We start from the raw sequence: 27,330 nt of genomic DNA, 5'->3' as shown, positions 1-27,330 counted from the left end.
TGAAAGAATTTCCCCCCACTCTCTGTGTTGTCTTTTCAATTTCTTGATGCTATCTTTTGAAGTACAGCAGTTTTTAATATTGAATATCGATGAAGTCAAATTTATTTCTCTCTTTTTTTTGTCAGTTGTACTTTTGGAGTCATATCTGAGAAGCCATTGCTTAATCAAAGGTCACAAATTTTCTTTCTAAGAGTTTCATAGTTTTGGCTTTAACATTTTAAGTTTTTCATACATTTTAAGTTCATTTTTATATATGGTGTTTTAGTGACCCAACTTCATTCTTTTGTATATGACAAATCTGATTGTCCCAGCACTATTTGTTGAAAAGACTCTACTTTTCACAGTGAATGATCTTGGTAATTGTTTAAAATTGTTAATTGTTTAACAATTTAACTGCCTAAACAATTAAACTAGATAATTATTTAAAATTTAATTTTTATATCAGGTAAATTATTGGTTTCAAAGTCAGCTGTATGAAACAAGTGTAAGAAATAGAACATCTGTATCAGCCCTTTCCTCTCTTATTGCCTCTTTCTTCATATGGAAAACCTTTTTTTAAATTTTATAGTTTATCCTGCTCTGGCCCAATTTTGATAATGTGGTGGTCTTATTTTCATCCCACAACGGAGTGAATTTGTTTTCATTTGAATCTGTGCTTTTCAGATTATGTTCAGCACAGCCTTAGGCTATTCTCGAGGAGAATGCCTTGTGGGGAGAATACCCTCATGATTTATTGCTCAAATCGCTTAGATTCTTGAGTATTCAAGACTTTCAAAAAGCATGTCTTTCTAAAGGCAGTTAGAATGTGGGTATATTACCTAGTATAGTGAAGGATAGGGAAGGCTGGCGTGCTGCAGCCCATGGAGTTGCAAGAGTCAGACACCATTTAGTGACTGAATAACAGTATTACCTAGAGAAAAAGCATTGTTAAAACTGATAGAATAAAATATGATAAAATTTCAGGAGGAAAAGAACATTACACAGGAAAAGGCACTGAAGAAAGAAGTTAATAAGACAGTGCAGGGGCTTCCCTGTTGGTTAAGAATCCACCTTGCAATGTAGGGGACATGGGTTTGATCCCTGGTCGGGGAGCTAAGATCTCACATGCTGTGTGGCAACTAAGCCTGACCGCTGCAATTACTGAGCCTGTGAGCCACAACTCGAGGTCGTGTGCTGCAGTGAAAGATCCCACGTGAAGCAACAAAGATCCTGTGTGCCCTAAGACCCAACGCAGCCAAATAAAAATAAAGAAAAAAAATAAGACAGTGGAGCACATTTTAGAGAGAATTCAATTTTAAAGCAGTTAGATTTGAGATGCAGTGTTGATAGAGAAGTATGTTTCTACCTTGTGAAAAAGTCACTCATGGACCACCGTTTCCTGGTAATATTAGTATCAAGGAAATAAGTTTACAGGGCTCCTTTTAATGTTCCATGCACCAGCTCGCCCCTTCTCCTCCTTCTGTCTCTTCCCCCATCAGTTCCTGCTGCCTCCGTCCCCTGCAGAGCCCTGGCCCCTGGGCCCACTCCGCTGTGCGTTCATGCTTGACACGTACAGAGTGTAAGGGGCAGACTCGCCAGAACCTGCTGCAGCTGTGGCTCTGAAGTGAGTCTCTTTGCAGGTGGAATCCTCCCAACAAGCCAACGCGGAGGTGATGAGAGAGATGACCCGGAAGCTGTACAGCCAGTACGAAGAGAAGCTGCAGGAGGAGCAGCAGCGGCACAACGCGGAGAAGGAGGCTCTCCTGGTGAGTATGTCCCCCCTGCTCACGGAACAGCCAGGGGGCGTTGGGCGGATTATTGTCTGTGAGCTTTACATGGGAAGGTGTGTGCTCGGAGGTGAGTTAGTGGACTCTAACGTGGGTTTAGTAGGTGCCCACTCACTCCTCTCCCTTCCCCCTCCCTTCATTTGCTCACCTTCCTCCCTGCTTAAAAGAGACCCCAGTCTCTGTCTCTCGGTACACCCTTTTCTCCAGCCAGTCTGACCATTTGTCAGCATCCAGGCTGATCCTGCAGCTGTGCTTTTCCTCACCGCATCTTCTCCTCCTTCCCTGTCCCAATCCTGCTTATGCTCCCTGAGAGTCTTGAAGATGCCAGCATCTCCACGAATGAAACCTTTCCTCCTCACACAGCTGCAAGTGTCCTCTGTCCTGGAGAAGCCCATTCTCTCTGTTCTCTGCTGTGGATTTCTCTTGTCCCTGTTATTAGAACTGGGCTGTGTACCTCCCATCTTGGCTTCTCTAGCAGAGCATCGATTCCTTGAGGACAGGGATTCCAATCTGCCTCATCTTGTGTCCTCGCAGGCTTAGTACATGTGCTGAATAATTGACTGAGTTGGTGTTTGGGAGAAACATCTGGGCACTCTGCATTCAATTCCACTTCTAGCCCTAATTCCCTTTATGTTGTTGGCAAATACAGTGATACTTTGAGCATCTTGTCAGGAGATAAATAACATTTGTAGGCTCTTTTTTTTCCTCAAAGGGAGGAAAAAGGCAGAAAGGTAACTAGGCCCTTGCAATGTGTCTTTTCTTCATTGGTTAGAACCAGAATAATGGAATTTGAGTTCATGATTCTCTGAGACTCTTCTAGGCTCCCGGGTCATGCCGGGTCATGCTTCTAAAGAGACAAGATGATTTAGCAAGGCCTGAGCTGTTTGAACCCTGATTGGTAGTGACTGCGTGCTTTGCTGAGAAGAGTGCATTTCTTTTGCAGGAAGAAACCAATAGTTTTCTGAAAGCCATTGAGGAAGCCAATAAAAAGATGCAGGCGGCAGAGATCAGTCTAGAGGAGAAGGACCAGAGGATCGGGGAGCTGGACAGGCTGATTGAGCGCATGGAGAAGGTAACATAGCTTGGAGCCCGCGGGCCCCTTGCCCAGCCTCCCTGTAGTGTAACAGCTCCCCTCAGGCCTGCCCAAAGGTGTGAGAAACCCTCACCACAATCCTACAACTTGTGACTTGAAATAACAAAGACAGAACCATAAAATAAAGTATATGGATGTAAAGCCATTATCCTTCAATTAAAAATACATCTAGAAAAAAAAGAAACAGCAAAAAGTAAAGTATATGGAAGTTCCATCAAGTCCTAAGTGTTCCTGTGTTGAAAATTTTGATGCTTCTAACATCATTACATACAAAGTTATTTACAGAAGTTAATCTTTTAGCAGCCCTGCTTTGCTGGGGCCCTCGGCATGAACTTAGTTTACTTGGCAGGCCGTCAAACCCTATTTCCATGTTGCATCGACACCCCAAGCCAGTTGTTTCTGGGACCAGGGTCTGAAGGGTGGGTTATGTGTCAGAATAGGGGACACTGCTCTCCTGGGTGAGGGTGGAGCGGGGAGAGGCCTGCAGAAGACAGGAGCTCAGCTGGGATAATGAGCCAGTCTAGATAGAGGGAAGAAATGAGGTGGGAAGTGGAGAAGAGAGGAGAGGTGGGAGAGAGGAAAGAGAAAAAGGAAGAAAGATGAAGGGAGGGTGACCTTTACCGGGTGATAGCTGACTTCTAGGGGAGAGTGGTGGTTGAGGACTAGAGCTGTGGCTGGGTTCTAGGAAGTGGGAGTTGTGTGAGTTTATAAAAGAGAGGGGACCAGCCAAGACCACCCCTTGGCATCTCGTGACCCACTCTGGACACTGAGAATCCCCAGGCCAATGATGGAGGGAGGGGGAATGACAGGGGAAGCAGGGTCAACAGCTGGGCTTCCGGTTGGTTCCGAGAGGAGGGCTGACCTATGATGTCTGTGGTCTGGTCCCCTCTACACTCCTCTGACCAGGAAGGTGGGAATAGCCTTAAACAGAGCTCCTTGGCTGGATAGGGGGCTCTTCTTTTAAGTAATATCTTTTGAGGGGAGGGACTTGAACAAATAAAGAGTCAGTTAAAATTTTACCTCTACTCTCTGGGAAAGCAGAATCCCATCTTGTCTTGAAGAGAGGGTCAGTGGCATGGTTAGGGCTGACGTCAGTACTGCTTGTAGATGGTGGTTGTAATGACTGGGCAGTGAAGGCATTTTCTAGAATGCAAGCGAGCTTTCCCCTACATCGCCGCTCGCCTGCAAGAGCAGAAGCTGCTGGTTAAAGCACACTCCCCTCGAGTGACAGGCTGTCCTGCAGCAAACAGGAGCCAGGTGAGCGGGTGGTCTGGGGAGGGGTGTGGGCAAAGAAACCATCTCACAGAGAGACTATCCATGTTTTAGAGTCCCATGAACCTAGGGTTTGAGTCTTGCCTCTCTTTCTAGTTGCAGGAAGTTACTTGACTCTTCCAAATTCAGTTTCCTCTTCTGTAAAATGTTAATAATAGTAATTCTTATTCTTAGGCCTTTTGTGAGGAGTCAACAAGAAAAATCCAGGCCAAATGTTAAGGGCAGTGCCTGGCATATAGAGAATAAGGGCTCAAAAAATGTGTGGCTCTGATTTTTAGGTTGTGACTTGCATAAATGTCTGCCCCTGGTGTCAACTTTTTTTTTTCCTGCTGGAGCTGTTTTATAGCTTAGTTTCTTTGTCTCCTTGGGCTTCTGGAAAGTTCCCAACATTTTCCCACTGATGTCCACGTGGAGCCTGTGTGGGAGTGTGTGGCTGGGGCCTAGGGTGGTAGTAAGGCTGGCCCTCCCTCCCCGCGGTTGTGTGACATAAAATGTTCCCCACGTCCTCTTGGCTTTATCTTTAGCGATTGAGAATCTGTTGTCCTTTCTCATAGCTTTTCTCATTTAGGCTAGCAAAATGCTTGCTTTAGGTAGCTAAGATTAGATATGCCCATTTACTGTTTTTCGCCCTTCATGGCTAAATCTGTGAGAGCAGGAGCCATGCCAAACCTCTGTCACACACTGTGAACAACATGCCTACAGAGTGTGTATCCTGTTCTCGCATGTTTTTTGATTTTTCTCAAGGACAAGCCATGTGCTTTTGAATGGCTTCTCTGCTATACCCCTTAGTTTACTGATTCTGAACATTGTGTCCAAAACAGCTTTCTTTTTTTCTTGATGAGTTAAAAGTCTTTTAAGGAGTGTGTTCTATCAGAGACCCTTCTGCAGAATAGATAGTACTCTTTGCCTTGATCTCGGTGGTGGTTCCACCAGGTAATGTGAATACAGATATGTCACGTGATTGTGCAGTGTCCACTTAAGATTTGTTGTACCTCAACTTAGGAAAATATCAAAATTTAAAGTATACTGTAAGCTAGGCCCTGCGCTACTTTATGACAGCTTTTTGGGGAGTTGGAGGGAAGTCTCGCTTATTAAGGATTCATCACTATTATTTCAGGGCTCATGTAAGCTTCCAGCCAGTGGCAGAAACCATGGGGACAGTTAGTCTGTGCATTCACTGTAGAGATTTAAAAGAAGTAACAAAACCCCATGAAAATGTTGGTTTTCCTTCTTTATTCTGAATATGATGCTAACATACCCTCCCTTCCAAAGTGTACTGCTTCCCACTCTGACTGTCCCTAGTCTGCCACTGCTGACAGCTTTAGAAGTTGTGGGAGTTCAATTTTCAAGGATTTGCTTTTAATATTTGGTGGAAAAGAAGTTTTGGATCTGTATAACTGGTCAGAGCTTGTTGGGCAGAATTTCTGAGGGTAAAGATGAGACACAGCCATACTTAGAGAAAGCCCCCAAGCAGAAGAGTCTCCTTTTGATTAGTGAGCAAGGTTTGATAAATTTCATTTTAAGGAAATTTGTCATACTAGCAGTTGTAATGTATTTCTGGTGCAATTTTGGTGGTAATGGGCGCTATACCTTTATTAATATTTTTCACTTTGTTCAAAGAAATAAATGTCCAGATTCTTTTTACTTTTTTAAGGTAAACTAAATTTATATAGAAATGTGTGCAAATCTTTTTAAAAAATATTTATTTATTTGACTGCATCGCATCTCAGTTGTGGCATGTGGGATGTAGTCCCCTGACCAGGAATCAAACCTGGGCCCCCTGGATTGGGGGTGTAGAGTGTTAGCCACACCAGACCACCAGGGTAATCCTTGTACAAATCTTACATACACAACTTATTGGTTCCCTATTGATACTGCGATCATTTACCACAGTTAGTGGCTTTAAAACATCATAGAGTGACCATCTTTAGTTTGGGAGGTCAGAAGTCCTAAAATCAAGGTGTGGGCAGGGCTGTTGGGAGCTCTAGAGGAGCATGCATTTCCTCACCTTTGCTTCCTTCGAGAGACTGGCTATATTCCTTGGCGCGCGGCCCCATCCTCCAGCTGCTAAGTCAGCATGATAGCGCCTCCCAGCCTGTGTCCATCTCTTGACTCTAACCTTTCTTCCTATAAGGGCGCAACCAGATAATTCAGGATAATCTCCCCATTGCAAGATTATTAACTTAATCATGTTTGCAAAGTTCCTTTTTCCACATAAGGCAACATATTCACAAGTTTCAGGGATTAGAATGTGGACGTCATTGCGGCACATTTATTCTGATTTTCATGGTATGTTTTTACAAGTAAACACAGCTGTGTAAACACTACCCCAGTTAGTTTATAGAATATTACAGAATTCCAGACCCTCCTGAGGATTCAGAAAATAATCAAGAAATTCATAGTATCACAGGCCACTGATTTAGAGTATTGATTATCATTATTTAGAACTATAAATTTTCATAAGACATCTGAGTCTGGGCTGATGAAATACTTTTTAAAAAATAAAGCTAAAATGGCTTACCCATGATATTTGTCTCTAACTCATAAATACATCTATAAATACACACTAGCAAATTTGAAATTTTGAGATTTGTTTGGACTCTGGTGAGTGAGTGTATAAAAGCCCATAGGTGTCACATAGATTTGAACTGACTGGTATTGGAGTTGCTTGCTGTACATTCTCTAGCCAACTTGGGATCCATCAGTTAAATATTAATGTCTGTCTGTTTTAGGAACGCCATCAACTTCAACTTCAACTCCTGGAGCATGAAACAGAAATGTCAGTGGAAATAACCGATTCTAACAAAGAAAGGTAAGGTATACCATCTTTTGCCTTATAGTGGATTTAGATGGTGGGCACACTGTGTTTGTGTGGGCTCACTTGGTCCTTGCATTTCCATTCGTTTGGTCATCACTCATTGCAGACTGATAACATGTAAAACACTGGACTAAGAGCTTCCAGCCACATCTTGCAGCCCAGGGGTGGTTGTTAGAACAGTGGAACACGTCAATGCCTGTCACTAGTGCCAAAGTCCTGTCTATAAATGTTCCCCATAACCTTGAGCTCCATAGGATGCACCTTGTTGATGAGAAAATTCAACAGTGACTAATACCATTGCCGTGGAAACGAATTTTACAATGTCTTTGTTTCCAAACATTCTTCAGTAAGACCTTGCCTTGTCCCTTGGCTGTGAGTGTATAAAGCCCTGCATGGGAAATGCAGGAGCAATGAACTGCCTATTCTGGAAACAGAAGGCAGAGAGTCCACACGTGGCCCTCTAGTGAAAGGAAACGAGGTTGGCAGGTGCTGAGCATTTGAGCAAGTTACTTAATCTGCCTGAGATCCTTTGCTTCTCTGTAAAAAAAAGAATTCTTTCTTAAATTGGGAGGAATTAAAGTGATACTAATAGTTCCCATCTCATTGGGTTACTGTTGTGAGAGAACTGTTGGCTGCACAGCCTGCCACAATGTATGCTGAAAAATACCTGTTCTCCTTCCTCTTATGTGACATCAGAGTTTGCAGAGTTCTAGGAATTTTCCCTGGTCTTTAAGGTTGTGCTAAGGAGGGACCCAGCAGAGATGGGAAGTGGTAAACAGACCACCAGACCCTTTGTCTGTGTTCTAGTTTAGTGGCCCCAAAGAAAGAGTCCATCTGCTGGTTCCTTGGGTTTATTTGAACCAAATAGAGTCTGAGGATAATCTGTGCTGGTTTTTTTTTTTAACATGAAATATTTTCTGCGGTGGTCTGTTCTGTTTTGATGGAGGAAGGGTGTTTCAGCGTATTTCCCATTTTCTCAAAATAAATGATGTGTGGAACAACTGTAATTCCTGCCTTCCCAGGATTCTGCCACTTGATTTCAGATATGTTGTTGTCTTGCTAGACTCTTTCTCTGTTTTCCTAATTGTGGCAATTACTGGTATTCTAATGTTGTATTAACCCCCAAAGAAACAGTCTCTCATATCTGTAAGTGGTACAAAAAAAATTCTCTCTCAGCTCTTGGGAGGTAAAGTAACTGTCTTTACACAGGGTGAAATTTGCGAGTGGGAACTTGAAAAAGAGTCCTGTGTTCCTTCTCTAGAGGGGTGGTTGGTCGGTGGTTAATAAACTAGGACACATGCGAAATAGGAAGAGTGCATCTTGTTCTGGGCGGTGTTTCTTTCGAGCGGTGACTTCGTGTGCTGGTGTTGCTGCGTTGGTCGAGGGTTCACTGGCTCTGTCTTCTATCTGTGTTAGGTATCAGCAGCTGGAGGAGGCGTCAGCCAGCCTCCGGGAGCGGATCCGACATCTAGATGACATGGTGCATTGCCAACAGAAGAAAGTCAAGCAGATGGTTGAGGAGGTGAGTCCTTGTGAAGGGTCATGGGCGTGAGATTGCTTCCTGTGGTGGGGACGCTTCAGCCCCAGAGACAGATAGGACTCTCAGCTCCGTCTTCTGTGGTTCACAGTGAACTAGCTCAGGCCACTGCTGTCTTGGCCCAAAAGAGAAGCTCCTCATATGTCCCCTTTGGACTAGTGATGATCCCTCTAAAAGAGGGCTCTCTCCAGATCAAAAGGTTACAGTTAAGAAAGCTGGGAGGCACATTTCATAAGTTCACCCCCTATGCAGGTGGGTGCCTTCAGCTCAGGGACCAAAGGGTCCTTTTTCTCTTTAATTGTATAGTATGAAACTAAGGTACATGCTTAGTAATTGTTGGATGTAGTTTACTATCCTGTTTTTCTAAATGAAAAAAACAGGTGACTTGAACATTTATATTTCTCTAGGAGGAAAAAAAAATATCTTTTAAGTTGTGTTATAGTAACCTGTCTCTCTCTTGCGGTGATGCTCCATAGGAGAAAATCCATGCTGTGTACAACATATTATCTTTTTCTTACTCAATTAAAAAAATCAGAAACAAGAGCAGTTAGTACTAACAAGGTTATAAGGATTCCCTAGGGACTCATTCTCTAACTTGCAAAGAAAAGGTTTTGTTTTAATTAAACATTTGGTCAGCAGCAGAAAAACTGAAAAAAGCGTTATATGTGTTTATATTAAGCACAACTCTGAAAAGTTATTTGTTAATGGATTATTAAAATGAAAAGTATCTATTTCTAATAATTTACACATGTGATAGACAAATAGAAGATTAAACATATATATTTTTTAAAATTAATCTCTAAAATGTTGGAGCTATGAGTGGGGCTAAAGTCAGGGAATTTTGAGGGTGGGGAGGGACACCTTTTTAAATTTTGTGTAGGATAAACACACATTAGATAAAATCCTCACCCAAATGAGAAACCCACTTACACAGTGTGATTGCCCTGGGTGGAGTAGAATAGGAGAAGGGGGAGCAGGGGCTCCAATGAGTAAATCTTGATGCAGTTTCACGGTCTGGGCAGGAGCACGGCCAGCAGCAGTGATGGGCAGGTCTTGCCCCGTATCAGCACTGTAGATGTCAGGGGTGTTTCCGAAGGAAAAGCATCACTTTGTCACAGTTAGCATCTCAGGAACCATGGCAGTCAGACTGTGGCTTTTCTGCTTCTGACTTCACACTCATGGTGTCTGAGGCCAGCTGCCCCTCATTTCCCCAAGGGGCTCCTTGACTGTGGCATACTCCATTTCTCCCAACTCACCACAGGGTACTGTCTGCACTGTTTCCCTGTCTAATATTAGAGAACAGGTGAACAAAGCCTCATGTGCTTTGGCTTCTGATTCAGTTTTCATCTGTAAGGGTTTAATGATCGGTCTTTTTTAAAAAATAATTTTATTTGTTTTTTGGCTGCACTGGATCTTCGTTGCTCTGGGCTTCTATGGGGCTTCTCTAGTTGTGGTAAGCAGGGGCTACTCTCTAGTTGCAGTGCGTGGGCTTCTCATTGTGGTGGCTTCTCTTGTTGTGGAGCATGGGCTCTGGGGTGCATGGGCTTCAGTAATTGTGGCGTGAGGGCTTTGTAGTGTGATTCCTGGGCTCTTGAGCACAGGCTCAATAGTTGTGGCACACAGACTTAGTTGCCCTGAGAGCTTCCCCAACCAGGGATTGAACCTGTGTCTTCTGCATTGGCAGGTGTATTCTTTACCACTGACCACTGGAAGCCCTGATTGGTCTTTTAAAAAAGACATTTCCAAGTTTAGAATTCTAAGTTACTTCTGGAATCTAATAAACATACCGATTTGAAAGGAGTAGGGGAATAATTAGGGCTTCCCAGGTGGTGCAAGTGGTAAAGGACGCGCCTGCCAATGCAGGGAGACACAAGAGATGGGGGTTCGACCCCTGGGTCTGGAAGATCTCCTGGAGGAGGGCATGGCAACCCGCTCCAGTATACTTGCCTGGAAAATCCCATGGACAGAGGAGCCTAGCAGGCTGCAGTTCATAGGGTCGCGAAGAGACACAACTGAAATGACTTAGCACAGCACGGGGGAGTATTTATATATGCAAATAAGGAAGCATCTAAAGATCACTGTCCATATCGTGCTTTAGTGTCTCTGATGTAATATCTCCCAAATATAGCTGTTGTAAGTGCCGGTGATGTGGTCTGAAAGACCCACCACTGAAGTGAAATCGCAGGCTGAAATTTAGGATGGCATCATCAGAGGCCAGCTGGGTTTCAGCAGTTAGATAGTGACGGAGAAAGAGAGCTTTAATTCTAAATTTAAACTAAAAATTACTTCTATCAGGTAATAAGAATTAAGGTATTTGTCCTGTACACCGTGTTAACTCATAGAACAGGAGGATGGTTTAAAATCTCAATCGCTGTAGCCAATGCTAACTTTTTTTTAAACATTAGGAACATGGAAAAGGGACAAATGCGCACACAGAGGTGTCCCGGATGAGGTTGGAGAGTACTAGAACTCCATAATCCAGGAGATGGTTGAGGGACTTGGACAGGAGATGGCCACAGGGAGATGTCAGCTTAGGAAAACTGTCATGGAGAAGAGGGAGTATATTTTCGTTTGTGTTGCAATGCAAAGCCAGATTGGAGCCACTGGGTGGCACTTGCAAAGAGGCACATTTCAACTTTCTGTTCAACATAAAGGAAGCATTTGTAGTGCTGGCTGCCCTGAAAGATATTTAGCCCTTAATCAGGTATGCATTTATGAGGAGAGAAGACGAGATAGAAACTCTTTATATAAAGGATTCTCTATTGTTTACTAGGCTGTGCTATTGGTAGGATCTCAGCCTTTTCACTGCTTTGCATAATGATTGAAATCAGCAAAGATATACTAAATTTGGACCAAATTTTGAAAAATCTAGATGGCTGAATTAGTCATTTGGACCAAATTTTGAAAAATCTAGATGACTGAATTAGTCATGTGGAGTCCTCAACTCTGGCTTGAGAAGAGAAGTGCCTTTCTATCTGTGAACTCCAGCCACCCAGACATGGAGGCAAATTTGACTGGAAGATAGAGGCAACCTTTACGTGTCACCAGTGTTAAGGACAGTTTTCCCCCACTTCTGTGAAGTCTGAAAGCCTGTCCCTGTGATGGCTTCATACTCAACAGGGGTAAGAATCCAGTCCTCATCCATTATTGCTGTCATCTGAGTCATAATGTCTGTGAAAAAAGTTAGTTTATTAAAATGATAGGCTTCCTTCTTCTCAAAACATCTAGGTATTATTACTGAGGTTCTTTGAATCCAGACATGTTAAGCAGTATATTCACTTCCACTCCAGTGGAGTGTAATTTCTTAATAATACACTAAATAAAAATTTATCAATCTTGGTATTGCCATCCTTAGCTCAATAATGATTTTTCATTGTGTGGGACAGTACACTTCCACAGGGATTTGTGCATGTAATAGGGGGCCCTTTTGAAATGAAGGATTAATACATATCTTATAGGGTCAAGTTCCCTGAGAAAAGATACAGAGTATCTTGTGTGAAGTGTGAACGCAGATACCTCCACTTAGCTAGATCGTTGTACTCAGTGAAGTCTCCTTGTGTGCTCTTTATCAGGGATTGGTCATCTCCCTCCCACCACTAGTTCTTCTGACTAGTTCTGGATCTGACAAATAGATACACACACACACACACCCAAATATGCCCCATTTAGACTTTTAAGAGTTTTCCAGAAAATACAGAGGCACTGAAAAAAAATAACAGTCATGAGAAAACTCACTCCTCCATCCATTTACTAGATCCCTGCCTGCACTGTCTCTTTGCTGGGGCTGGGCTCCAGTAAGGGGCGGAGCAGATAGTGGCTCTGCCCTCATGGATCTTACTCTCTGGTGTTAGCTGAGTTCCAACCATCCTTGCTCTTGGGCTTCATTCTTCTGTTGCCAAGCTGTCTTGGTACTGGGTCTTTTGTCTCAGGTAGAGTTCTTTAGCTTGCTGCTAAAGGACATAGGAGATGAGGGATGAGCACACGGCTGCAAGAAACCTACAGCTCGAGCAGTGAACACCTGACCTATCTTTAAATATCTTCAGTCAACAGGGCCTTGACACCTCTTTCTCTGCTCTCATCAAGGCCCAGACCTGTGCCAATCAAAGCAACTTTCTGCCCAGGGGAAAATTATCTGGAGGAAAGCTATTTAAAAAATTTAAGTTCTCTCTGCTCTGAGACTCTTCCCTTTTAAATGGATCCACCATTTGTTAGCACACAGTTTATTTTAAAAGTCTTGTGTGGTGTGGTGTGCTGAAATGTACAACGCAAAACATGTTTTCGCCAAGTACCCTGTTTTTAGAGGATTCAGAGTGCTCTCCCTCACTGATAATTAGCCACCTGGGGGAAGGGGAAAGGAGCCACAGTGATGAGCCCACAACCCTAACCCACTCAATTGCCCTGTTTCCAGATCATGTCCCACGAGCTCTTCTCCAGATTTAGTCTCCGGCTCTTTGGAAGATGACAAAATGGTAGCCTGCTCTGGGTTGGAAGCAGTTGCTTTCATTGTTCGTGGTTAGAAGAACACTGTATTCTCACTGCTGGGAAGAGGTGGTGTTTATGTGTGATGAGCTGATGAACAAAACACGAAGGACATGCTATTGAAAGGAAAATGTGATGACGTGGGGCTCTTATTTGTGGAAACACCCACATTCTGTAACCTCAGCTTCTATGGCCTGACACTACAGAGTCAAGAGAACTCCAAGAACCATAGAGTTATTTCTAGCAATGTGGGTTCCTAGACATCAAAGAAGGAACTGTGGTGAAAGATAGTGCTAAAATATAATTTAAAAGTGCCAGGTGGAGGCTGGTCCTAAGATCTTGGAGATTGAAGCCTTATTTATGGAAAAGCTCTCAAGGAAACCTGCCAAGGAGATGGGAAGCAGGCTCGAAGAACCTCAGTGCTCCGGGAGGAAGTGCTCCCCACCTGATCACACCCCAGGAAATACAGAAGCATCTACGTGTCTCTGTCGTTTGATTATATTTGTATGTGAGACGTGGCCCTGAGGATGTCATAGTGCTGAATCAAGATACAACACTAGTCAACTTAGCACTCTCCTTGTTTAAGTACATTTGGTTTGCTTCTATCACCGTGAATACACAGCTCAACTCACTTCATTAAAAGAAGTATATCTGATGAAAAGAGAAATGTATTTGACTGAAATGTCCATAACATCTTATGGGAAAACCTGAACAAACTTTTTGACCCACCCAATATATTGACGTGAAATATACTTCATGCATGCTATATTTTTATAGAGTCCTTGAGACAGCCACAGGCCCTGGTATCTCAACTAAATAGTGTTGCTGAGAATTGCAATAGCAACAGTGGTAATAATAGTCAGTGGGTGGTATTAGCCTAGTACTGGAGTGAGTTCATCAAGGGGGTGGGTGTCACTTAGACGTTGGGTAGTTTTTTCCACTCCATCCACTTCCCTGTGGCCAAGCGGGCAGGTAGATGCTTTCTTGTCAGTAGCTGGCTTTGGTCTTTCGTTTAGATGTTTCTGTGCAGCAGAAAGGGAGCACATGGATAACTTTGCACGTGAGTAGTGAACTGGTGATGTAGTTTTACTCCCCGCCAGTGTTCTGTTTGAATGTAGATCCACAGATACTCTGCTGGGTTTCCCAACTTCCACCAGGAAACTTGGAGTCAGATCTGAGAATTGCTCATCTAGATATCACTCTAGCATAGGGACCTATGTTGTTTCTAGAGATTCCATTACTGCCCTCGTGTTTTTCAAAGTCTGTGGAAAAGTTACTGGCATTTGTTCTAGTGGCGTAGACTCGCTACTCAGTTTCAAAGAATGAAATAATATCAAACCAGGGAATGTAATGACTTCTAGAGAAAGTGGGGCACCCATGTGGGCCTCCCTCCTAGGACTGTGTGCTCTTGCCTGCCCTGGGAGTTCCTTCCCTCTTTTGGGCCATGGGTAGTGTCCTGGGGCCAGATGAGCCTTCTGCTGTGGGGCAGAGAGTGAGTGAGGGGCTGAGACTGTGCAAGACCCTGAGAGTACCTCCGAAATTTTGCCTTACCTAGACGCCCCACGCACCTCCGCCTCGGCCTGATGCTGGTTCCTGGGCTGGTTGGGGACCTCCTCAGATCTGGGTCCCCTGCCTTGCAGGACCTCCCTCCATCTGCTCCTCCTTGCCTTTGCCCATGTCCCTCAGTTCACCACTCCTGCCAGGACAGCGATATAGTGTGAACTTGACTTACTACGTCAAACGTGAGTTAGGTGCCCAAATCCTGCCCCACCCCCACTCACACTACCGCCCCATCCCCAACCCTTAATTGGATCCTAAGCCTTGGACTCTTTTTTAAGGCTATACTTTTGTCCTAGGGCCACTCATTCTCCTACCCAAAGGAGACACTACTCACAAGCTGAATTTACGGTAGTTGAAAATGTTAACAGTTTTCAATTCTGGTGTTTAACACTGTATTAGTCACTTCTTGATTTAAAAATCTTAGATGCTTGATCTAAAATGTGAAGGTTTCAGAAGGTGTCAGAAAGCTCACACAGATGTAAACCTTTTTTCCTATGCATTATTGAAACATTGCAGGTTCAGTGTATTGCTGGTACTGGTTAATGTATTCACGATTCGACCTGTCCTTTCAAGGGAGAAAGTCTTTTCTTTGTAAATGTCATTGAACCCACTATTTGTTGAAATCATTTCTGATTGACTCAGATATATTTCTCAGAGACTTGGGAGTTCACATTCTGTCCGTAGTAGGTTCTGTGACTGCTTCTCATCCGAGTAACTCTCAGAGAGTGGGTGTTTATCGTGTTGCATGGCTGTGCATCTAGACCTCCATGCCACATTAACTCTCTGTGGGCGGTATTGTTAGCACCATTTTTTAGTACAGGAAGCTGAAGCTTAGTCTTAAAAAAATAAGTTGCCAGCAGCCTCTCCACAAGTGATGACGGTGCTAGGTCTATACCCAGATCTTTTACTCCAAAGCTAGCCTCGTTCTTTGCTTCTTATTTTTTTAGCAGTTGGAAAAAATTATAATTTTTTTTTTTGTTTTGCCTCACTGCACAGCATGTGGGATCTTAGTTCCCTAGCCAGGGATTGAACCTGTGCCACCTGCATTGGAAATGTGGAGCCTTAACCACTGGACCACCAGGGAAGTCCCTGGAAAAAATTTTAAATATGGAGAATAATAAAAATAAAACCCATGTACTCTCTTCTGGAATTGAAATATATTAACATTTTGGCATATTTTGTATTTTTTTTCTAAATAACTTTAAAGAAGTTCTCATTTTACTCCTCCCATTTCGAATCTTTGTCCTTCTTACCCTCCACCCCATCCTGCCCCAACGCTTCCTTCAGAGGCAACTGGCCTCTACCCAGACCATGTTTCTCTGCTTTTATTACACATACATATGGTTATTGTCAATATATAGCTTAGTTTCTGTGTTTAAAAAGGTATGCAGCGAGTTTCCTGGTGGCCTAGTGCTTAGGATTGGTGCTTTCGTCACAGGGGCCTGGGTCTAACCCCTGATCGGGGAACCATCCCTCATGCTGTGTTGTGTGGACAAAATACAAATAAATAATAAAACTGTGTAACATTTTATATATAGTGTATAAATAAATTTCATTGTATTTATTTTGAAACTTACTCTTTTCCCCAAGTTTGTTTTTGGTGTGGTTCCATATACTAGATCTTAATTATTCATTTTGATGGCTCTCTAATATTGCACTAGCTGAATATATTATAATGTATCCTCTTGATAGACATTTAGCTTGCTTCCAATTTTTTATTCTTGTACAAACAGTACTGCACATGTGTCTATGCTTATCGAGGGAATAAACTTAGAGGAGGAATTGCTGGGGACTGGGGTTGGGACAGTCTCACTGCTGTCACTCCCCAAAGTGCACATAGACTTCTACCCGTCATGTGTAAGGGCAGATTTCCCCACATCCTCACCACCTCTTAGACTATAATTTTAGCCAGTTGTGAAATAATATTTCTTTGGCTTAGTTTTAATTTGCATCAGCCTGGTAGCTGCTCATTACAACTAGAGAAATTGACCCTAAGCTTCTTAGCAGACAGGCTCCCATTCTTATAAATTGGTTGTTCACATCTTTTGTTCATTTTTCTCTTTGGTGTTTCTTTTTTCCTGCTGATTTGTAGGAATTCTGTGTATTGCCAATATTAGTTGTTTATCAAAAAATATTTGCATGCTATTATCTTTTCCCAGTTCGTGGTTTTTGGTTGGTTGTGGGGTTTTGTATAATATACACATTTAAAAATTTTTGTTATGAAATTATCAATCTTTTTGTGCTGTGTTGTGCGTCTTGTTTGTCATAAGTTTTAGAGTTTTGTTTTTCAATTTCAGGTCTGTAATCACCACCCTCCCCCGCCCCCACATTCTTGCCCACCGTGCTTCCTTACTCTGTTTTTCTCCATGGCACTTTACCATCTTGTGATATACCTACACTTACCTGTTTTGCTTGTTTATGTATTGTCTCTTTCTCTCCCCTGGAATGTAAGCTCTCTGAGGGCAGTGGTTTTTGTCTGTTTCATTCATGTCTGTATCCCCAACACTTGGAACAGTCAGACATATAGCAAGTGCTCAATAAATTTTATTGAACAAATAAAGAGTAATCCGTATGGAATTTATTTTTTGTGTATGTAATATGAGTAGAAATTTCACCTTTTATTCCCTCATGGAAGGCTTGTTTCTCTGACACCATTCATTGAATAAGTGCATCCTTCCGCCCCTGATTTTTTTCACTCGGCCTTTATCAAGCTGAAGTAATTTCCTCTGCGCCACTGCCATATATTCCTGTTCCCTGCCTCTGTGCCGAAGTTTGCAGGAAAGTCAGCCCCCCACACACAGCAGTGGGAGTGGGGGTGCTAGGCCCTGTTTATGGAGAGCGCTCTTCTGATGGGTCAGCCAGTAAACATTTAAGAAGCACCTTTTATGAACTAAATGCAAAGACAGACCTGAGTCCTCAAAGTCCTCAAAGGATTTTCTGGTTGACATTAAAGCTGTTATAACTCAAGGCAGAATGTAAGGGTTGAGCAGGCAATGAGCTGTGTGCTGAGGACATAGAAATTGGAGAACACTGTGGTTAAGTTTGTAGGCGTCAAGTAAATTAAATGTCTTTGCATCTTGCCTCTGCTGCTCACTGGGCTTTATATCTTGAGCAATTTACTTATCTTCTCCCACATTTAATTTCCTTATCAAAAAATGTGAGTGATGATAATAATACCTGCTTCAGGGGTTGTTGATGGAAAGAATGTACACTAAGGGCGTAGGTCAGTGCCTGCAAATACTCACTAATTCTAGTGTGCATGGAGAAACTTTAGGGAGGAGGTGATATTTGACTGGGTCTTGCAGCATGGGTTAGATTTTTCTAGGCAGGGATTGTGTAGGTGGAAAAGGATGTGCCAGACTAGACATAGAATCAATTAAAAGCACAAACATGAAGGCCAGAAAGTATAGGGTGAGTTCAGCAAGCAGTATCCTGGTTTGAGTGCACTGTAATGATGACAGGGAGTAATGATGAAGAGACTGAAAATGTAGGTTGAGCCTAACTGAAGTGGAGTAGCAGCAACAACCTGAGAAAACATCCTTTATTTCTCAGCTCCTAATTCCTCAGTGGCTCCCCATTGCCAATGCCTCTGGCAGGGGTTTCTTGAAGAATCAGAGAGAAGAGGGGCAGGAAGGGCAGCTCAGAGGCTCCCTGGAGAGTTCTGGTCAGTGCAGGTGAGGGTCCATGTTCCAGGGCATCTGAACTTTAAGAACATGTATTTGTGTGATGTGCACGTGTGTGTGTGTGTGTGTGTGTGTGTTTAATTGAAGCCTCCTATATTTTTTGTTTTATTTTGTCTTAGAATTGACACAGTTAGTAAACAAATTTTTATTTTTTTAAAAAGTTTTTTTGGAATATAGTTGATTTACAATGTTGTGTTAGTTTCAGGTAGACAGCAAAGTGAATCAGTTATACATCTACATATATCCCCTCTTTTTAAGATTCTTTTCCCATATAGGTCATTACAGAGTATTGAGTAGAGTTCTCTGTGCTATACAGTAGGTCCTTATTAGATATCTATTTTATATATAGTAGTGCACGTCTATCAATAGGAACCTTTTTAAACTATTTTTTTTTTTTTTAGCATCAGCTTTGTGTCAGGTGTGGAGCTGGGTGCTTCTGTATACAGGCCTACCTCAGAGATACTGAAGGCTGGGCTCCAGACCACTGTAATAAAGCAAGTACTACAGTAAAGTGAACCACATGAACATTTTGGTTTCCCAGTGCATATAAAAGTTATGTTTATACTGTAGTCTATTAAGTGTACAATAGCGTTATGTATCAAAAATGTATAGACCTTAATTACAAATACTTTATTGCTAAAAACGGGTCACTAACCATCATCTGGGGCTTCCCTGGTGTGGCTCAGTGGTAAAGAACCTGCCTGCCAATGCAGAAGATGTGGGTTCCATCCCTGAGTTGGGAAGATCCCCTGGAGAAGGAAATAGCAACCCACTCCAGTATTCCTGCCTGGAGAATCCCATGGACAGAGGAGCCTGGTGGGCTACAGTCCATGGGGTCTCAAATAGTCGGACATGACTAAGTGACTAGACAACAACCACAGAAGCATCATGTGAACCTTCAGTGAGTCGTAATATTTTTGTTGCTGGTGGAGGATTTAAAATATTATAAAATATTGTAAGAATTATCAGAATGTGACACAGAAATACAAGGTGAGCAAATACTGTTGGAAAAATGGTGCCGACACACTTGCTCAATACAGGGTTGCCACAAACCTTCAATTTGGGAGCAATGCGGTATGCGTAAATCACCATAAAGTGAAGTGCAGTAAAACGAGTTATGCCTGTACATCCTCTGATTATTTAGCCTGAAACATTTCTCTCCCTGGGTATTCCTGTTCAGTGTATGGTCTTTTGTCTCTGATACTGTGTCCATCCAGGGAAGCTTAGAGGACCCTCCTTCCTGCTTTCCCACCTCACCTTCCTCTAAACTCACGGAGGAGAAAAGAGCAGCCTTAAGACATCGGGCCCCAGCAAACCGTTTGTAAAAGAAGGTATTGCCTGCCAGTGTTCTTCCCTGCCTGGCCTCATTTGCAGGCAGCACTGCCGAGATAGGCTATCATCACAGGGAGGACAGAGGCCACCCTCTGGACCTCAGGCTGGTGTGAACAGAAGAGCCCAAGCCTTGTCATCAGAGAGACGTGGGTTCAGGTCTCAGCCCTGCCAGCATCAAGCTCTTGGGTGACCAACTGTCCTGGTTTGCCTGCAAATGAGAAGGTTCCCGACACATGAGACTAAAACCTAGGAAGTTCCAGGCCAGCTGGGACGGGCTGGTCCCCTCTTAGTCCCGTGGTCTGAACCTTCCCCTTACCCCATTGGCAGATGGCCGGTGCATCCCGTCTCTGGGTAGGAGGGGAACCAAACATCGCTTGCCTGCTCCCCTGTTGTGCTAACTTGTTCACTTCTTTCTCCATGCGCTGGTTCCCTGCAAGTGGAGACCAGGTCTCCCTGGCGCATGGCTGTGCTCCTGGAATCTAGCACTGGGTCATGGCTGATGTTGAGGAGTGAATGAACAGTGAAACTGTAGGAACCCCAGTTCCTTCATCTATGGGGTAATGACTCTGAGGGTTGTTGCTGAGAATAATGTGCTAAACCAGCAAAAGCCCTGGTGCCCAGTATCCTCTTTTTCTTCCTTGCCAGTGGATGCCCGCAGATTGGGATGCCAGTTTATCCCCCCTTCACTGATGTTTGTATAGTCCAGTTATGAGTGGGTACCCAGGAGATTTAGGGGGCTGGTTCTTCTTCAGTAGAAGTGGGGTGATCTTTAATATAAGATAGAAATCAAACCAAATTAGATTACTTTACCACAGAAGCCAGTTTCAACTGATCCTTTAGAATAGTATAGTTCTATGATTATATATTACTTCAAACTTAATAGAAAAAAATTGATTAAAATGTGTGCCCTGTTCATATCTGGCCTGGCTGAATGCCACAAGACACATTAATTGAAAATGAATTTCTCCAAACCCAATCAAACATCATGAAGATGAAAAATGTACCTTTTCCCCTCCGTTCCTTCATTGATTTTTCATTTTCCCCACTCAGAGCTTCATTTAGCAATTTTTCAGTTTCGTTTTGTTGTGGCCTTAATTCATCCCTCCGCTCCCCCCAAAATGAGATAATGTCCCATTTTCCTTGTCCTTTTTAAACTGTCCTTTCATGCTGCATTAGTGCAGGGCAGATCCTTGTCTTGTCATAGGTCCCTGTGTTGTATCATTTTTTAAGAAAAGAAGGTAACTTTATTTTAAAATTCTTTCTGTGGTGGTTTTTACCAAAGGGAATGCACTTTAAAAAATACACAACTATGAAATTACACTGTTACAGCACTTATAAAATACAATTAAGAGAAACTGTAGCAAAAAAAAAAAACCTTTTCAGAGGAAGAGTATTAGATATCAGTTGTTCTCAGTTTTCATGGTGAGGTGTTTGGGCATCAGACGTGATGCCTATTTTGTTGAGGAAAATGGAGAAAACTTTCTGCCAGATCACAGCATGTTGAGCTGAAAACTAGGCTGGGTTAGGACAAGAGGGAGCAAAGAGAGGTGATAAAAACCCTCGGAGAGTTCTAGAAAATTCTTGCCTGTCCTGTGCCAGCCGTAATGCAGTCAGTCCACTGGGTCTCTGGGTAACTGGGGGTTCATTGTGGGTAACAATAATACGGATCTTCAATCTATTTTTCTGTCAGATTTTCAAATAATTGAACAGCATGCATTTCCCATGAAAAGTCAAGAAAGACTCACATTCAAGTATCCTGTTGCTTCTCTTTGATCTAGAATTCAGAACCCCGGTTCTCTCATTTTGATTAGAGGCTTTGATTGGCAGGTATCCATTTTTGGTATATTTTCAAGGGGAAAATGACTTCTTTCTTTACCAAGGTGGTTTAAAGTAGAAAGTCTTTTTATTTGTTTGTTTTATAACTTGCTTTGTTTTTAACATCTTTCATGTCAAATTAGGTTTCTATACCATTCATCTTAATGACTTTATGGGTCCATTAGGAAGAGTAACAGAGAGAGGTACTGGTGATAGAGGTTTGGAAACTTTTTATTAATGTCTTGAGTTTCATGATAAACACACATACAAATACCAACCATCATACTGATTTTGAATAAAAGTGCTTGGGTTACTTTACTTGGCTGTTCTTAAAATTAGAATGAATACAAAACAAATTTCAGAGAAAATAAACAACAATATCATAAACTTAGGTTGGATTAAAGAAATGTAATTTCCTTACTCTTACAAGATCTTAAACAGTTTAATTCAATGTGACAGTTTCAATGTACCTTCTAATATCATGCCCGTTTTCGTGTGTCTCCTGTTTTATGAAAGGCACTTGCAGATATATGTATATGATCATTTTCCAGCTGGTAAGAGAAAACACCTTAAAGCATAATTCCTTAAAAAAAAAGTATCAAGTGCTGTCTAGTACTTAATACTTATCTGCTGCTGTATTTCTTATATTCATTCATTTCTCTCCACATTGCCAACCTCCACACTGAGTTATGTTTCGTGAGTCTTGCACAGTCGGGTACTAGTCACATCCTTTTAATTACAGGCTATATCACATTCTGACATCTAACACGAAATGGCCCATGTCTTTCGTGTCTGTCACCAATGTGAAAAAATTCCAGGAAGCTGACAAGCCTTGCAACCTCCGGGGGTTGTTGTGAATCCATAAGAGGACCTTACTGAGTTTTTGTATAATTTCATTTTAGTACGGTTGACATACAAGGCCTTTTTTGAAAGAAATCGGGAGGGATCCTTTCACTATAGGAATCTGTTTCCAAAGCAGTTTATAAAAATGTGTGGATGGATAGCAGTGATTTCACCTCCTCAGAGAACTGCTCTTTCATACAAGATAATCGATACACTAAACATCTGTACCGTGTGTGCTTGCTGTCTGGTGCAAGAGGAAGATCTAAACAGACCATGGTAGTGGCAGTGATGGTTCCTGCTAGGGGTTTGCTTGAAGGGCTGAAATGAACAGAGACAGATGTAAAGGCAACCTGAAGGACCTGGCAAGAGCTAGCCTGGGAGGTGACTGTGGAATACTTCCTGCCAGCAGATTTCCTGGTGGAGAAGGGGATGGAGGGTGGGAGGCCATGCCTGGTGAAGGCACCAGTTGGGGCAGAGGTCCCACTGTGTTCACAGCACACTCAGAGGATGGAGTGGCTTCTTCATAGGGTTCATTGTGGGCCAGAGCTGGCATGAAAGGAAACTGGGGAGATAAAGTGGGACCACAGCAGAAGCATCTCATGTCCACACTAGGGAACTGGAACATTAGACCATGTGGGAGGGTGGTTCTGTTTTGTTACTGTTTTCTTTTATTAAAGTGTAGTTTATTTACAATGTTGTGTTAGATTTAGGTGTCCAGCAATGTGATTTGGTTATATATAACCAATTCTTTTCTATTATAGGTTATTACAAGATGTTGAGGATAGTTCCCTGTGCTGTACAGTAGGTCCTTGTTGGTTATCTGTTTTATATATAGTAGTGTGTGTGTGAATCCCAAACTCCTAATTTGTCCCTCCCCCTTAGAAGCTTGGGAGGGTTTCTGAGTAAGAGAGCATCTCTGAAGTAGAGCCTAGAAGTGGACTTGGTCCAGGTGACTCCAGTTATAGTTGAAAGGGATTGCTTGGCTCCAACCATCTATCCACGTAACTCAATTGTGGTTAATGTGAAGAAAAGCTGTTACCATTTTAGAAACTAGATGACCCCCTAAACCCACCTTAAATATCAAACTGGCCTGTTCCTGCATGGTTAGGCTGCAAGATATATATTCAGTTTGAATTACAAAAATTAAAAAAAAAACAACTTGCTAATGAAGACAAAATTAGATATCAGTTCAGTGAGTGAGCATCAGGTAAAAGGTTCTAGATTTTACCAAGATGGGTTTCTTCCCTTTGTTCTATAAGAAGGTTTACTATTTGATTTTTTAGATTAATCAATTGATTTTTGGCTGTGTCACGTCTTAGTTGAGGTACTCAGGATCTTCACTGTGGTGTGGGAGCTTCTCTCTAGTTGTGGCTTGTGGGGTCTCTAGTTGAGGTGCCTGGGCTGAGTAGCTGCGACCCATGGGCTTAGTTGCTCTGTGGCATGTGGGATCTTAGTTCCCCAATCAGGGATTGAACCCATGTTCCTTGCATTGGAAGGTAGATTCTTAACCTGGCTTATCAGGGAAATCCCCCTGCTGTTTGATATTTAAATTTAACTGTTGTAACAAGATTACATTCTTGGGTAAGTAAGATAGAAGCACTTATTTTCCAGGCTTCATCTAATTTCTTATTTCTTAATGTTTTGACTTGAGCCTGGTAACTTGGGTCATTTACCACCACCTGGTGACAGCTAGATTTAAGTGCAGCTTTGTGAAGTGGACCTAAACCTCTTAATGGTCAAATTTACAAACTGATACCAGTCAAGTGAGAGCAAATGTGCCAAATGGATTTCACTTGCATACTGCCTGCGTGGTTCCCTGGATTTTGGGATGCCCCCAATTTTGGGGGGTGCTTTGGAGGTTATGTATTTAGCAAGTCTGTCTTGGTTCCTCTGGGCCTCCCAGAGTCTCTTCCAAACAACTTTGTTTCTGAAGTCTACAGGGTGGATTGTTGAGAGGTAATGGATGGACAGATTCTTTGATTCATTCATTCAGTGTCTGAGAATATGAAGCTGATCAAGAAGCTGACAGTCTAGGGAGGAAGAAATACCAGTAATAACATAGTAGTAGCTGTTTCTGAGTGTTTATGTTACTATGAGAGTAAGATATAGGAGACAATATGTCAAGGCTCTTTGAAGTTGGCAGTCAGAAATAACAGCATTTTTCACACAAATGCGTGATTTAGATATTATGGAAAAGAACCAAAGGGTTGGGAGTCTGATGTTAGCTAGAATAGCAAACTCAGATACATGTGGGCATGCGTGCTTAGTGGTTCAGTCACGTCTAACTCTTTGCAACCCGTTGGACTATAGCCCGGCAGGCTCCTCTGTCCATGGGATTTTTCAGGCAAGAATACTGGAGTGGGGGATCTTCCTGACCCAGGGAGGGAACCTGCACCTCCTGTGTCTCTTGCATTGTGGGCGGATTCTTTACCCGCTGAGCCATTGAGGAAGTCCCACCCAGACACATGAGAGTCTGCTTATTTTAGAAACTGGATGGGAGAAGACATGGGGTGTGCTTCAGGAGCAGACTGTAGAGGAATAACTTGAAATTCGAAGTTGGCACCCCTTGTAGGGCATGAGGGGCCTGCTATGCTCTGCCTGCCAGCCTAAGCATCCTTGGTCCCTAGTTTGAACATGTCGTCTCTGACCACAGAATATACTGTACAGGATGCTTCTATGAGAAATGCTCAAGGATGAAAGCAAATGAGCATGCACGGCATTCATTTTTAGTGGAAAAGCACAATCGCTTCTTGACGCATCAGTTGCTGAAAAACTTGAGCCTTGTCACCAGAAGCTTCAGATCCCTCACATCCTTCCCACACCCATTTTTTCCTCCAGAACAAGGTGCCTCCTCACACTAAAATTAGCCCAGAAGTTTCCCCTCAGCTCTCTTTCCCTAGATGATATCTCTGCTTTGCATTGATTTCTTTTTAAAACTAAAATCTAGCGGAAAGGTGAGTAGAATAATCTTGGTCTCTTCCTATGAGCTGTTCATGAGGATATCCTTAACCCTCTCACTTCTCTTGATTTACTGATTACTTCAGAGATGGTGCAACCAATGTGTGTGAAGTCACTTGTGTTATTTGATGAAATATTACTCCTGACTTTGGAATGTTTTAGTTCACTTCAGTACACATTTTGCCTATCATTTAAAGACTTTAAAAGTCAGTTTTTAAGAATTTTAACAATATAAGAAGGAAGGAAAAAGGGACACGATAAGGATAATTTCTGCAAATTTTCCTACAAAAAGTGCAGGAAATGTAAATAAAGCATACTTTTGTTTTGCTCATAATCCTACCCTAACTGCAGAATGATTTCATTTATCTAACTTCTCTTCCAGCTTCTACTTTCATTGTTGTAAACTCTTGTTTTTCTATCCCTTGAGGCTTTTTGTAAACACTTTTCCATTTTGTAATAGATTTGTTTTTAGTGTTTGTGTAATATATTCCATCAAATTGATATTCCATAATTTATTACCACTTCCTTTAGTGCTGGACATTAAGGTTATTTCCATTTTCTCTCTATTATAAATAATAGGAGTAAGAACATCTTTGTATATATAGCCCTGTTCCTACATCTGAATTATATCCTTAGGATAAATTCCCAGGAGTGGGATTAGTAGGTCAAAGGGTATGAACAGCTTTATGGCTCTTAATATTTATTGCTAAATTGCCCAAAGGGTCATTCTAATTTACAGCACCACCTGCAACACATGAGAATAGCTGTCTCTCCCAGTCCTTCCAGCACCATTTTTTTCAGTCAGTAGTTTCAGGCAAATTTAATAGATATGAAAGGATAACTAGTGACTGTTTTTAATTGTTAATTAAAAATTTTTTTATCAACATTGAACATTTTTTCTTAAGTATGTTTCTTGTGTTCTATTTTGTATAAATGGTTTGCTTTTCATGATGGAATATTATATTTTTTGACACCAGTTGGAACTTAAAATATTTTATCACAAAAATGTCTAATTCACTCAGGACAAAGAGGGTAATAATGAATCATTGCCTAGATTCAACAAACAGCAAGATTTGGCCACATTTGCCTCATCTCCACCTTCTTTTCCTTTTATTTTTTCCTTTTAAATTATTTTAAAAGGCAAATCCCAGACATTCTGCGTGTTTCACTAGGCATCTCTAAAACATGTGCACTTTTTCCTTCTGTAATCATAATTAGTTATTATTACATGTTAGTTTTCACAGCCAACAAAGTCAATAATAATTCTTGGTCCCATTTGATATCAGTCTGTAATAGCATTTTCCAAAACGCCTTTAAAAAGTCTTTTAACAGTACTTTGCTCCAGTCGGCATACAGAGAAGTCCACTATCCTTGGTTATTAGGTTTCTCAAGTCCTTTGATCTAGAGCGTGCTCCGTTTACTGCCCTCTCACCCCCAACTCAAGTTTACCCCGACCCAGGTACTGCAGGAACTAAGTCAGCTGTCCTATAAATGTTCCCACATTCTGAATTTGACTTTTTGTCTCCTTATTAGCTTGATTAGATTCTGTTTCAACTTTTTTAAGTTGGGGGAGGCAAGACTACTTCCTGGGTGATTCATTTTGTTCTGCTCTGGGGGCACATATTGTCTGGTGATCCCACTTCGGGTGATGGTGAGGCTGGCTGTGCATTCAGGTGGTGACAGCCCTCAACACAGTTATCAGGTTCCTCATCAGCTTTGCCCCTCAGTATTTCATCTGTCCATGAAAGTTGCTTGAGTCTGTTAGTAATATTTCCTTGGTATCACACAATGGTTATTTCCAAATTCTCTCCTTCCTTCTCCATTTATTACCTGGAATTCTTCTGTAAAGTAAAACTTCTTTCCTCATAAACTGGGACTTTTTTTTAGTATTCTCAACATGCAGTTTGTGCAAGTAAGGCAGGATAAATGCTTTATCCTTTTCTCTAAATCTTGAAGTTTCTAAGGAGTTGGTTCCACTGTCATTTCCAATTGTTGCTGCTTTTTCTTTTTTAAGAATCATAAAATGCTCAGGGTTTTAAAAAATATATATGTTCCATGTGTTTTACTTAATTACACTCTCTTTGATGTACAAATTATCCTGTCTTTGACCCAAGGGAGACCCTTCATGTCCTTGTTTTCAGGTAGAATAAGGTGTCTCAGGCTTCAGTTCAGTT

At 42.1% G+C, this 27,330-nt stretch overlaps 1 protein-coding gene across 2 annotated transcripts in view; it reads left to right on the top strand.

Annotated features, from left to right (window-relative positions):
• Positions 1-27,330, top strand: part of MYZAP (myocardial zonula adherens protein) — a 115,903-nt gene that overhangs the window by 43,373 nt on the left and 45,200 nt on the right. For both annotated transcript variants that reach the window (XM_065940610.1, XM_065940609.1), the window contains exons 7-10: positions 1,620-1,745; positions 2,710-2,838; positions 6,864-6,943; positions 8,366-8,471. In XM_065940610.1, the coding sequence (XP_065796682.1) occupies positions 1,620-1,745; positions 2,710-2,838; positions 6,864-6,943; positions 8,366-8,471 (441 nt within the window). The remainder of the gene's footprint in view (positions 1-1,619; positions 1,746-2,709; positions 2,839-6,863; positions 6,944-8,365; positions 8,472-27,330) is intronic.

Source organism: Muntiacus reevesi, chromosome 7 (assembly GCF_963930625.1).
Source record: "Muntiacus reevesi chromosome 7, mMunRee1.1, whole genome shotgun sequence".
Lineage (NCBI taxonomy): Eukaryota > Metazoa > Chordata > Mammalia > Artiodactyla > Cervidae > Muntiacus > Muntiacus reevesi.
Note: the sequence above shows the minus strand (reverse complement) of the source record. Positions and strands in the feature narration are given on the sequence as shown.